The sequence below is a fragment of the Balaenoptera acutorostrata genome, chromosome 1 (assembly GCF_949987535.1).
Source record: "Balaenoptera acutorostrata chromosome 1, mBalAcu1.1, whole genome shotgun sequence".
Lineage (NCBI taxonomy): Eukaryota > Metazoa > Chordata > Mammalia > Artiodactyla > Balaenopteridae > Balaenoptera > Balaenoptera acutorostrata.
Window position 1 is genome coordinate 175,493,478 of NC_080064.1, and position 13,902 is coordinate 175,507,379.

At 45.7% G+C, this 13,902-nt stretch overlaps 1 protein-coding gene across 9 annotated transcripts in view; it reads right to left on the minus strand.

Moving 5' to 3' along the window:
• SRGAP2 (SLIT-ROBO Rho GTPase activating protein 2) overlaps nt 1–13,894 on the minus strand; it is a 238,732-nt gene extending 224,838 nt beyond the window's left edge. For all 9 annotated transcript variants that reach the window (XM_057550708.1, XM_057550696.1, XM_057550706.1 and 6 more), the window contains exons 1-2: nt 13,755–13,894; nt 11,388–11,995 (exon numbers count right to left, since the gene is read on the minus strand). In XM_057550708.1, coding sequence (XP_057406691.1) covers nt 11,388–11,454 — 67 coding nt within the window. In that variant the 5' untranslated portion in view covers nt 11,455–11,995; nt 13,755–13,894. The remainder of the gene's footprint in view (nt 1–11,387; nt 11,996–13,754) is intronic.
• Between the last annotated feature and the right edge of the window lie 8 nt (nt 13,895–13,902).

The window sequence follows — 13,902 nt, forward strand, 5'->3', positions numbered from 1 at the left end:
AATCACTTTGCTGTACACCTGAAACTAACACAACATTGTGAATCAATTATACTCCAATAAATTAAATAAAATTTAAAAAAGGTGAAATCTTAAACCAGGAGTAGGAGAGATGAGTAGGAAGAACCTACAGTATCTGTTCTATGGTTTCTAGCCTTCTGTTAGGACAATTATGAACATGTAAACTCTATGTGTCAACTCACTTGAAGATAACCATTTTGGATCGTATGTCCTAAAAATGACGAAGCAAGGAACTAGTAATCCATCTTTCTACTTTCTAGCTGAGAAGCTGAGAATCCCAAAAGTGGAAGGACTTGTCCAACATGACATAGCTAGTCCTCCATGGCCCTACAGCCCTCCTTCCCTCCCTGTGAATGATATTTTTTAAATGCTGTACTGATAAAAATATGAGCTGTCATCATTATTAATGGTACTCATTTTAAAACGACAGACTGTTACTTAGCCTATTCATTAGGTGGAAAGAAAACAAACACAAACGTGGAACACTTCCACTCCATATTACAGCATACCTCATCACAATCCACAAAGAAATCCCTTAGTTGACAAAGGGCCTAACACATGGAGAGGAATATAAGAGGCAAGAGGCCATCCTACATCCTGGGAGAGCCTGAAGTCACTTACCCCACAGCCCAGATGTCTAGATTAACCCTACCCAGTTCCACATCCATGCCACCTCCGCCCAGTTTGTCCCAGACCAGATGTCAGGGATTAAAAACCTCCTACTTCCTTATTCCATAATTTTAATTTAAGACAATCACCCAACTTCCATTTTCTTTTTCTTTTAAACTCAAGTTCTGCACACAACATAAATTTCTATAATACCCAGCGTTAACACAAGTTCCACCTCTGGCCCATGACCATTGATGAGGAAAACCATATACACCAGTATCAGGGGAGAATTTTCTCACTCTGTAAGTCTCTGAGCTTACTGGAAGTCCTAGGTTTAATATATTTATCCTGATTAAAGCATTTATTGTCCCTAGTAACCCAGTCACAAGTCCACCTCTAGGTCAATCAAGTAACTATCCCTCACCTCAATTTCCCCAGCTGTGAGGCTCACCTTTCTATCAGATAGTGACACCTAACCAAGTGTCACTTCAGATGCTCTCCAGAGCAGCTGCCACTGTGCCACCACAGGGGTCCACGCTCCATGTGTGCAGCAGCCACACAGACATGGCAAGCCCTGGGGCTGGGGAGAGTGTCATTCAGACAATACAACGGGTTTTGTACTTACAAGTGTGCCTGCGAAACAGGGGCAAAACTGTTACCTTCAATATCTTAAATAAGCAAAACTAATGGACCATGAAAGCTGCGGCGGGCCTTAGAAATTTTCTAATTTAACCCCACTTTCCTAGATGAGAAAACCAAGGCATAGGCAGATCAAATAGGTACATACTAGGAAGACATTTAGAACACTGCATTTAGAACTCCTTTTCGCATCAAGATACTAGGAAATGAGAACAATCAACTAAACGTCCACAGCATTTCACAGTTTCAAAGGCATTTCAAATGAATTATTTCATTGGAGCCTCACAACAATGTTGAGTGGGCCTGGTTTCCCACTCTGCCTTCATCACTTACTAGCTGTGTGCTTTGGAGTAAGTTATTTAACCTCCCTGTTTCTCATCTGTCAACTGGGGATAATAATAGTAGCTACCTCATAGGGCTGTTGGGAGATTCATGAGTTAAGACTACACGTAAAGCACTTCAAACACAATTTAGACATAAGAAGTACTCACTAAATGCTAGCCATCTTCATCATAATCACCATCACCATTAGCCAGGGCCAAGAATTGTTGTCCCGATTTTACAGATGAGGAAACAAACAAGGAATTTTGAGACCTGAGGTGAGTTACCCCCAAAATCACAGTTGTAAATGGCAAAGCCAAACTAGAACCAAGGCTTTCTGACTCCAAATCCAGCACTCTTTCCCAGGTAACCATGCTGCCCTGTAGTTCAGTTTGTTATGGACCCAAAGAAGTATTGCTCCAAAATAGATATCTCAGTCAAGATGCTTTCCCAAAGAGCAGTTTACTCATCTGACAAGATCTGGCCCAATTACCCTCACCCCCCTAAAATAAATAAATAAACACAAGAAAAAGACTAGTGGGAAAAAGGAGCAGATCTCCAAGGGGTTTCAACGTTTGGAGAAATTGGTGCCAACTCTTCAGAAACAGGATGTATTTCTTAAAGCTCCAGGCATATCACGTCTTGGCCAGCTCACGCTCCTGGATACCTTTGTTTTCTGTGCTTTGTCTTCCTGTGGAGCCCATGGCTGGTGAGGTCACCTTCTCCAGGGTGAGCACTCAGACCCTGCTATGATTCGAAAGGCAGAATCTGGGCTCAGGCAGCAAAGACAAGGTCCCAACTTTCATGACGCCTTTTGGGTCACCTGCCCACTGATTAGTGCATTTTTAGAAGAAAAGGTTAAAAAAAAAAAAGGCTCTGCCTTCTCCCTAACAGATGGCATCCTAAAATACTCATAGAAATGGAGGAGGTGCACTTCCCAGCTGCTCTTCCTTCCTCATGAATGTATATTTCAAGTTCAGAACCCTTCGTTCACAATGTATAAATAAAGTCAAGGCTACTTAATACCAAATGACTAGAAAAACCAGCGGGGAGAGTTTTTCTGTTGGGCACTTTGGACCTTTCTTCCCCTTTTACCATAGACCATGTAGCTGCTTCTAATAAGGCAATAGCTCTCTCCAAAACCATGCCTCGAAAAAGTATCCCAGCAGTTCTTCTTCAGGTCAACTCTGTTTTAACTCCTGGTCAAAACAGACCTAAACTTTCTCAAATTTAGACCTGGAATATCTGTTTTAAATGATGAATAAATCCTGGACAAATGTAGAATGTGTTTTGCTTCAATTACAGAAAAACCTTACTTTTGTTTTAAACTCTTTCGAATTTCAGAGTTAATATTTTCCTTGAATTTTAAGGAAAGACATGATTGAAGAACTCAAGTATAGCTCTAGGGCAATGATTCTAAAGGGGCAGAGGGGGTAGTAAATAAGGAAAAACTTAACACCATTGGGGAACCTCCACAGCGCGACATAGTTTGTACTTGTCCCTGTATGATGATAATATTCACAATGCTTAATCTACTTTGAATTTCAAATAACATTAACATAAGGAGAAGTCTTGTTATTGGAGTAGGAGGAGAAATGCAGAAGCAAGGCATCCTGGCATTGTCAAATCCAACCTCAACTCAGAAAAGGTTCACATTCAATTTATAAGTATTTTTCATTTCCATGCCAGAAGCTGGATGCATGGAAATGAATAAAAGACAATTCCATCCCCCAGGTACTCAGCTACTTATAAATAATGAGGTGTAAATGAAGAGATTACAATGTAATATGATGAGTGCAATATACAAATAAGCACAAAGACACTGCTGAGGAGATGCTGAGGGTGGGCTGATTAACCCTGTGCAGAGATGCTAAGGAATCCTGCTTGGGATCTTGCACAAGGTCACTATGCAGAGAGTAGGGATAAGCAGGGAAGACTTCCTGGAGGTGGTGACATCTGAGCTGGGTTTTAAAGGATAAGTTTTCCAGGTTCAAGGAAAAGGACCCATTCCAAACAGAAGACACAGCATGGATAAAGCATGAAGCATGAAATAAGATAATGCAGTAAGGGAACGAGAGGCAGTTTAGCCTTCTAGTGGTAAAAAATGTGATCAAGGTAATTGGGAAGTGATGGATGTAAACAGTCTATGCTATGACCTTAGCAGAACGATAAGTTTGGTTTTTTAAAAAATCACTTTGGTGGTATTATGCAAGATATATTATCAAGATCAAATTAAGAAACTACTTCTAAAAAAATTATTTGTAGTAGTCCAGGTCATTCATTTATGCATTCATCATTACTGCCAGTATATATTTACTAAGAGCCACCATTTAGGCTACAACACTATTCTAGACATGTTTACTATCTGAAGGGGCCCCCCCGTAGTAAGAGTTACTTATTTAGCATTTAATACTTGCCATACATGGAGCTAGCATTTTACACACATTCACAATAAACTGGCAAGGTTGGTCTTATCTCTGTGTCACAGAAGAGAAGTTGAGTGAGCAAGGATATACAGCAAGGAGGTGATATTGACAAGATTCCAACTGAGGGCTACTTCCAAAGCCTACACTCTTTGCAGTGCACTGCACTGCACTACACAACCTCAAACCATTCCTACCAGAAGTCTAGCAGTAGAGAGAAGACTAAAAGACAAATATTTAAAACCTAAGGCAGTACAAGATCAATGCCACAGCGCTATGTGAATGAACTAGAGAGAAGGGTCATTTCTGATCAGTGTGACCAAGGAAGGCATCCCAGAAAAGTTGAGCTTTACTAGAAGGGTGAGATCTCAGTAGGTGGAGATGTGGGGCTGGGCAGGGAGAAAGAGGGATTTCATGAACAGTGCTCAGAACTTAGACTCTGGTGATGGCCGAGGTTCTAATTCCTGTTCATTCACTAGCTGCAGCCTCTGGGTGAGTCGCTGAATCTCCTACACCTCACTTTCTTCATCAGCAAAATGGGATAATAACAATATATTCCTCCTAGAATTGGTGTAAGAATTATGAAATAATTTATGTAGAGTATTTAGCATAATGCCTAGTACATTAAGCCCCAAACAAACAGCAAAATATTAGTTAACAGTATATGCGTCTAAAGAATGGCAAATAGGGAATTCCCTGGTGGTCCAGTGGTTAGGACTCCGCACTTTCACTGCTGAGGGCCCGGGTTCAATCCCTAATTGGGGAACTAAGATCCCGCAAGCCACGTGGTGTGACCAAAAAAAATAAAAAATAAAGAATGTCAAATAGTGCAGATAGGCCTCCAGTCCTTTTAAAGTAAAATGAAAAAGTATGGTTGATATGATAGGTTGCAGCCAGATTGAAGACCAAGTAATATTCACCTTGGAAAGTTGGTCTCTATTCAACAGACGATAGGGAATCAATCATTAGAGGAAAGAAGCCATATTCATAACACTCTGAGCAGATCTCCCATGGGAGCCCCCAGCCCCTCCCCTTGGCATCTGGCTCACTTGTGACCAGTTTCAGAAGAGGCCTGAGGCCCAGGGGACTAGTTCAAGCAAGGACTATAGGAAAATAGATACTGTCACTCTTCAACTTGTAACGTATCCAAGATTTTTTTCTTTTCTTTCTTCCCCTATCCTGTACCCTCTCTCCTAAACATGGTACTAGCTGAGACACAATTATTAACACAACTTCCCTGGGAGATTGTTTATTTTTATTTACTAAGGTTAAATAAATTTTCCAGGGACCAATCTGGGTGGCTTGGATCATTATTTAAAACTTGGTAATATCTGGCTTATACTTATTTGTTTTTAACCTAATGTCATTTCTATAATGCAGTATTATCTTACTCATTTATTAACACATTATGATGAAGAAACTTTGTGATGGTTTCATTCACTTATCTTGATTGTGATGTTTTCACAGGTAGACAACATGCCAAAACTTATCAAATGTATACCTCAAACATGTGAGGTTTATTATATGTCAGTTAAACCTCAGTAAAGCTGTTAAAAATACAATAACAGTTTAGTCATTCATGTAATTATTAAAAGGTATAAAATTAATATACAATGCTTATACTACCAACATAAATATATACTCATAATATGAAAATATGTATATTTAAAGGTTAATTCTAAAAATTTAATGAGGACAGGTGATTATATAGAAATGTATACACAGGCCTGTAAAACTTTGGTGTAGAGGACATTTTAAAAAAATAGGAATATACCTATGTTCATGGCAGCATTATTTGCAATAACCAAAAGGTAGAAACAACCCAAGTGTCCATGGATGGATGAATGGATAAACAAAACGTGGATTATACATATAATGTCCTTAAAAAGGAAGGAAATTCTGACACATGCTACATCCTGGATGAACGTTTAAGACATTATGCTAAGTGAAATAGCCAGTCACAAAAGGACAACTACTGTATGATTCCACTTATATGAGGTACCTAGAGTTGTCAAATGGGGGCAGGGGGCAGCTATTGTTTAATGGGTACAGAGTTTCAACTCTGCAAAATGAAGAGTTCTGTGGAATGATGGTGGTCATGGTTACACAACAATGTGAATGTAATTAATGCCACTGAACTGTACACTTAAGAATGATTAAGATGATAAATTTTATGTTATGTGTATTTTACCACAATTAAAGAGAGAGAGAGATGAGAGTTCCTACACATTATTGTAAAATCAGTAAAGGTGTTATTTTGTAATTTTCAAAGACATTTTTAAGTGCTCTCATTACTTATTTTTAAATCAAACAACTTTGAAGGTAACTCTCCCAGATTCCCCAAAAGTCCAATTCTGTAGCTGACCAGTTAAAACTATTCACTTGAATTGTATTACCAGTAGAGATATCAACTTCTTTTTCCCTACAACATGACATCATATTTTCCTAACAAAGCCCTCAGAGGTCTAGGATCTAAAGTAATCACAATTCCCATGAAGAAAACCTCTCTTCTGGAAGGAGAACCCTACAGGTGCCACCAGCAGCCCACGTTTATCTAGGGTGAACAGTGGGAGTTTAGGAGTCAGGGACTGAGCACCTGCTGATTTTAAAAGGGTGTGGACCCTACATATCAGGGCCAGGTCAGACCCTGTAAACTTCAAAACAGAGAAATGATTAGGGCTTGTCTGGGCTGTCAACCTGTGCGGTGCATAATTACCAGATGGGCTTCTCCAAAGGAAATTTCTGTTCCCATTCCCCAAGAGAATGCCTGAAATTGGAAAAGTTAAGGACTCCTCACAAACCTTGTTTCTAACCATTGCTACTTTGCACAGCGCACAGCATCCCCAGCTCCTTGCCCACCACCTTCCTCCAGGGCCTTTTAACTTGGAGATACAGAGTACAGTACTTTAATTTTTCCAAGAGCTTCATTTTCTTCCAGGAGCTCACCTTACTTAGAGTCCTATTTTCCCTGAGCAAAGGAAGAGGTGCCTTCAATCATCTCGCAGGAAGATGATAGCATCTGCTCGGGGATTCCAATGAGATGTTTTACTGCAGCTTTTCACAAACTGATTATATTTAAAGCTCCCTTGAGGAATGGGGGCTGGGAGGAAAGAAGCTTCCGAGAAGACCTTTGCTGGCAGGAGTGAAGAACCGCTCACACCTCCCCGGGGAACAAGCTTGTTTAAATATCAGCAATCCGCATTCCCAAGTGTGTGTGCACACACAATATGTCTAAAGTTTTAAATTTCATCTCCTGCTCTGAAAGGGTCCTGAAAGGGTTAAACTGTTCCAGGCAAAGGCTTTTCTATCAAAATGCTCCAGATGGAAATTACAAAATTTCACTTCTCAGCTCTGTGGTGCTCACACACTGTTCTTCTAAGACATTAAAAAAAAAAAGACAAGACCCCTAATGTTCTCAAGAAAGAGAATTTGACGGCTCAGCACACAGTGCCACTCTGTTTCAGATGATTCCTCCTAGAATATTTGCATTAACTGTCAATCTCAAGTTTTCTGGGGGACAGTAAAAACTCAAGGTGTGGAGAGGGTACAGGAAAGGTAGCCTTGAACAAAGACAGGACAATAGCTGGGAGGGTTTGCTGTGATGTGAACTCATCCAAATGCCAGCTAGATTATCACCTCTTGTGATGGTTATGCCCTGCACCTTACCACGTTTTGCTGCTCCAATCCCAAAAGAAGCTAACTAACTAGAGGCCAAAAGGCCTCAGGTTATGACGATGAATCTGACCATGAATCTGTCAAGAATTTGCAGAGATGAATGTATATGAAGCACTTTGTAAATTGAGCCCATGTACAAATACGAAGAGTATTATTGCTTTCGAGTCAGAGATTGAAAGGCATGAACTTTCAAAGGAATCTGAACACCCACAAACCAGAAACAATGATGGTTTTTAAGAAGTCGGCTCCAAGGCAGACTAAGGAGTCACGCCCCTCATAAAACCACACTGGGGTAGGGTTGGGGCTGCAGTCTCAGAAGTCCCTCAGGGCACACGCAGGCAGGTGGTTTAAAGGGACCCAAAACCACAGGATAGACAGCGTCCCCCAAAGTCCATTAAGGGTCCCCTTGATTCAAACCATTCTGACTGAAAAGCAAGACCCAGGACTCTGGTCAGAGACACAGAACAACAGCGGCCAACAATTAGACAGTTTACCTGTTCATTTTACAGAATGGGAAACTGAGTTCTAGAGGGTTTAAGTGACTAAACCAAGATACCTTTCACTACTACTGGAGGAACTTAAACTAGAACTCAAGTTTCATCCTAGACTTGTTTCCTATCATTATAACTGGCACTTTGGGAGTGAAAAGGCAATGTGGCCTTAATGGTCATCCCATTTCAGCAGACCTTACTATTATTGAGCATTTACAAGTGCCAGATACTGTGCTAAATGATTTTGATATACTGTCTCATTGAATCCTCACAATGACCGTAGGAAACACATATTATGTTGCCTATTTTCCAGGTTAGGATCCCGAGGCTTGGACAAGTCAGGTAACCTGCCTAAGGAGCGAGGCAAGCGAGTGACAGCGCTGAGATTTAAACCTGGATCTCTTTGACTCAAAAACTTGTGCTCTTAACCACCAGACCAAAAAAGCAATTTTCTCTTTTATCTTGGCATCTATAAGAGAGGTAAGACTGGCAGCACTATGAATCCCACACAACACATAAAAAGCTGAAACATCATAAATCTGACCAAGGGCTTCCAGCTAGCAGGGGAGCAGAGCCAATCGAGAACCTGGGTCCTTTGTCTCCAAGTTCTATGATCTTCCATGGAGAACACAGACTCTAGATTGCAAGCTTCATGAGGGAGAGGACTTTTTCTTGTTCACTGCTACATCATCAGTCCCCAGAACCCATTGAAGGCACTCAGTAACTAGTTGATGAATAAAGAAGTGGAGTCCACCTGCTGTGGTTTGGCTGTGTGACCTTGGGAGGGCTTCTTTATCCTCTCTAAGCCTCAGTTTCTTCATGCAGTGAATAGAGGATGAAGTAATATTCACCTCCACGTTTTAAGTGAAGATTAAATGAGACAATTCTTATAAAGCACTTGGGACAGGATGGAACATAATGACCACCTAAAATGTAATCTATTATTATCACTATCACTACTAGTATCCATTGTCAGACTTTGGCTTCTTGAGTTTTTTTTTCCCTACTCTGGTCAAATGATGTATCATAATAAATATGAATAGAATAGAATAGAGAATTGGGAGTCAGTAACCTGCTTCTAGTTTCAGATCTACCACCACCTAGCTGTGTGACCTTGGACAAGCCTCTTTATTTCTCTATACTCCCCTCAGCTGTAAATGAGGGACTAAACCATTCAAATCAGTCTCTTAAGCATTCATTGGGCACCTTCTCTGAGTAAGACATCATGCTCGTCCACCTATAAAATTCTACGATCCTGAATAGTGTTAATGAAAAAATATCAGTGCAAATCAAAAGAGTCCCCTGCTTGTGGCAAGGGTGAAGAGAAACCCCAAATAGTCAACTGCATTACATCATCTCAATGAGTAATGTTTGTAAATACACAAAGTATTTAATTGAGACACTTGTGAGAAATCCTTCACCAATACAGAATCAGCAGATACAGTTCTATTAACACCTATCAGTCCCGAACCTTCCAAAAAATAAACATGCAAAGTCACTTTGCACCTTAGTCAAATGGCGTGCTTCTGGAGAGAAATCTGGGAAAGTCAAAGTTATTAACGCTCCCTATGGCAACAGTTAAGAATAGGATGTATTAAAAAAAAAAAAAAAGAATGACATATCTGGTTAAAACTGCAGGGGGGATTCCAGCAGCAAACTGCAGTGCATCTGGACAGGACACCGAGGCCAGTGGCTTATTGTTTACAAAAAGAGGCCCAGATTATGAACAGTGACAAGAGGCCAAGACCTCAGTTATACCTCACAACCACACCTCTCCCAATCCCAGTTCAACTGAAGCTATCCATCAGTCAACTCCCCCATCTCTGCAATAAACCCACCAATATTTGCAGCCCAGGAGCCTGAGGGACCTTCAGGGCACCTCCAGCATTGACCAAGCTGATGACATTAAAAAGATCCTACAGGCACAGTGGGGACTTCAAACTACCTTCCAACCTTCCAAGAGATAAAGCAGCTTCCCATTTCAAACTCTAGCCCTACTCGCACCCCCCACCCCCGCAATCATTAGAGGGGAGGCATGGCCCTTCCCAAGTCCTCTAGGATAGGAAAAGGTCTTCTCACATAGGTGCAGGGAAAGAAGGAGGGGCCCCTCCCTCTGTACTCTGAAACAAAGGAAAACCCAGAGCTCCAACCATGTGGTGTAACATTCAAGGCCACCCACCTCTCCCACTACCCAGCTGAAGTCTCAGTGGGCTAGAGCCACATGGCTCTTTCCAGTGACTGGCCAAGAAGGGACGGTGCCTTGCATAACCATATGCTGGGGCTCTTTAACAGGCGGGAACCCCTTCTATGGGAATTGCTGGTTAAAAAAGGCTATCTGGGAAGGGGTTTTGATTCATGCGCCAAGTCAGGCAGTAGACTAGATGTGCTGGCAGGTCACTTGATTTCTCTAGGTCCACATTTTGCTTTACCCCTCATATTTTTGCAGAGAGGTAAGCAGGCCTTTAAAAGCATGTATTCTGGAGCAGAGGACAACACAGAAGGGTTAAACAATTATGTCTTCCCATTCTCCAGACTCAGCACCACCCAGCAACAACCCAACTCCACTCAGGTTTAGGTGAGGGCGGAGACCGGGTGTGAGTGACCTTATTCTTTCTGTTCTCTGATCTCTGAATGCAGACAACCAGAGACCAGGTAGGTACAAGGTGCACCCAAGGTGGCCACAGACTTTCTGTGCCTGATGCCATAGCAAATGTCATGTTTTGATATAGTGCATCAGAAAAAAACCCCGCCTCTCCCAGGGCTCTCCAAATGGTACACCTTCTCAAGGTTGCCTTTCTCTGCCTGGACTCCTCTTCAACCTCTGAAATAAATTCCCAAACACCTGTCAGATTTCAGTTGTCCTTCAAGGAAATCTGACCCAGACACCCAGAGGCAAATTGCCGCCTTTCTCTCTCCAAGAACCTCCTGCCCCTCCCCCCATCCTATTTAGCCTGGGGAAAAGGACTGCCAAAATAATGGCCAGCCCTACAGACAAATCTAAAGCCCACTCCGAAAATTCCTTTCCAGAGCCTGTGGCCCCTGGCATGGCCAATCCCTCGGAGGCTCAGACCCACATATGAAACCACCTCTGGGGTCAGCCTGCCCCCACCTGCTCCACCCAAAGAAATGAACATCTTGCAAATCAGGGTGGAAATCCATGTCTCAATGGTCTACAGAGAATATGCATTATGCTATTTTTCAAAGCCCTTACCTTTGACCTGAGTATCGTACTCTGCTATAATCTCCTTATCCTTTTTGAATTTGGCTGGAGACGTCATGTTTTCCTTCTTTCTTCCAAATTCGAATGTGAATTGATAAATCCACGGGAAAAATCCAACCACCGAAATCAATACCTCCAAGATCGCTTCTCCCAAGGGCAGAAGGGGCCCCCCGCGGTGGTCTCCAGCGCTCCGGGGAGCGCGGGCTGCGGGCTGGGCAGGCGGCTACGGCGGACACATGCAGACGGTGGGCGCTGGGGCCGGCGCGGCGGCGGTTGGTTCCTGTGCTAGAGCCCAAGCCGCAGCCTTAGCATTAGCCGGGAGAACTGCAGCGCCCGGAGGCTGGCCTGGGGTCTGACATCAACGACACAGGCGGGGAGTGGAAGTCCTTCCGCACAACATGGTGTGGGGAGCGCGGGGATGTGGACTCGCCCAGCTGGGTCCCCGGGAGGGAGTGGGTGCGTATCGGGGTGCCGGGGGAGGGCTGGGCGTGCTTCGCGGTTTTTTGTTGCACAGCCTCGAAGATGCTGCAAATCAAATCCCAAACGGGAGCCGCAGCAGCGCAGACTGGATCGGAAGTCGTTTGCTCCGGTTCACTTGCCTGTAAATGCAGGGAAAAGAGGAGGGGGCGATCAGCCCCAGCGCAGATCCTAATCGATGCGGGGGTGGGGTGAGGGAAGCCGTTTCCAGGCTGGCCTGGGCCCATTCATCTCAGCCAAACGCCGCCCGGCCCGCAGAGCCCGGCGCAGCGAGGTGGGGAGGAAGGAAGCTCCCTCCGGATTTTGTTTTAAGGCTGAAAGAAAACACTTTGGAGCAGCCGCCTTCGAGGGCTTGGGGTGGGGACTAGCGGCGGGAACGCGGGGCTCCGGGCAGGGACTGCGGCACCTCGGCGACCTCCCGAACCTTGCCAGCGCTGGGCAGCGGCTACCGGAGGGAACCCTCCCGGCCCTGCCTACGATACGGCCCCCGACCCCCGGCTGGGGCAACTCCCTTGACTTAAAAGGGGATCAAAGCCGGGGAGGGACAAGCCACCCGGGCACAACTTTTCTTCCCCTCCGCCCCTCCTCCCAGTTGTTTTTTTTTGGTTACTAGCTTCTCTTGGCAGCAAAATGTTGGGGGGTGAGGGGGGAGTGATCTTCAGGAAAAAGCCTGCTCGGCACGGGACACATCCAGGAAAACAATGTGGTCGGCAGAAGCAGGAAACGGGTTAGAGGCGAGGGTCGGAGTCGGGAAAACCGGGAAGGCGGGGGGTGGGGGGGCGGGGCGGGGGGGGGAGGAAGGCAGCCACCGCCTCTCAGGCCATCCCCAATTGGTCACCCAAGCCCAGAGATCCCAGATACCGCACCCAGTCCCCGGCTGGGGGTTGGGGGAAGGTCGTTGAGGGTCGCAGTCCCAGCTCCTCACACCAGGAGGTACCCGAGGAGATCCCGCTCCGACCCAGGCCCAGGAGGTGGGAGGGACTGGGACGGGAGTGCAGAGCCGGGCGTCTCGCTCCCGGACGCGCCGCAGCGGCGACCCTCCCTCCTTGGCCGCCCCTTTCCCTTTCCGCGCCGGGAGTCTCCCACTTCCCGCGCCTGGAGAAAGGGCCGCACCGAGGGAGGAACAGGGAGCAGAAGAAGCGGCGTGGTGGTTCAGACAGGCAGGAAGCGGGGAGGGGGGTGAGAGGTGGGGTCCTGAGGCTGCACGGGAATCGAGGATAACTGGAGCTTCTGCACACCCTTGATAGGCGAGGAGAGGGCAAAGGGAGGATTACCTTGGGGGTGAGGGGGAAGTTAGGAGACTATCGTGGGCCGCGATGTTACATGGAGTACTAGGATATTAGCAACTTTGGGGACCCAGATATAGGTCTGGGAACGGGAGTGCGTGAAGAGGAGCCATTCCGGGCGGGCCGGGGGCAGGGGCAGGGGAAGAGCCCCGGAAGCAGTGCGGAACACCCCTCCTTCTGGGTCCAGGGCTGTAACCCGCCTGTCTGCCAGGACTTGGAGACAGAGGAAGAGAGCAGCCGATGGTTACGGGTGATGCCAACGACGGTTGCCCAAAGGTGGACCAAGGCTGCCAGTGTGCAGAGGACCTGGGGAGGGGGCTGGGTGCGGACTGCGCGGCGGCATGTGAGCCAAGGCAGAGTCCCAGGCAGTACGGTAAAGGGCGGAGATGCAGTCCTAAAGAAGTATTTGGGCTGTACTGGGAGATTGGGAGTGGGTCAGGAGGGAGGCGGTCTGAGGGATTTCGGGCGGCAACGCTAAGGCGACGCCGAAAGCAGCATCCGCGCCCTCTCCTTCCCGCCTCTGCCCGGATTTGTTCAGTCAGGGCTCCAGCTCCGCGGCGGGGAAGAAGAAAGGGGAGAGGGAAGGAGCCTTTACCTGGCTCTGACGCGACGGGTCCCGGGCCCCCGGCTCCGCTTCCCACTCAGAGCTCTCCTCCCCTCTCTTCCCCGCCACCCGCGTCTACGCAGATCGGTCCCCCAGTCCCCTGAGGAGCCTCCGCCAACTCCGCAGGACCCCGCCGGGA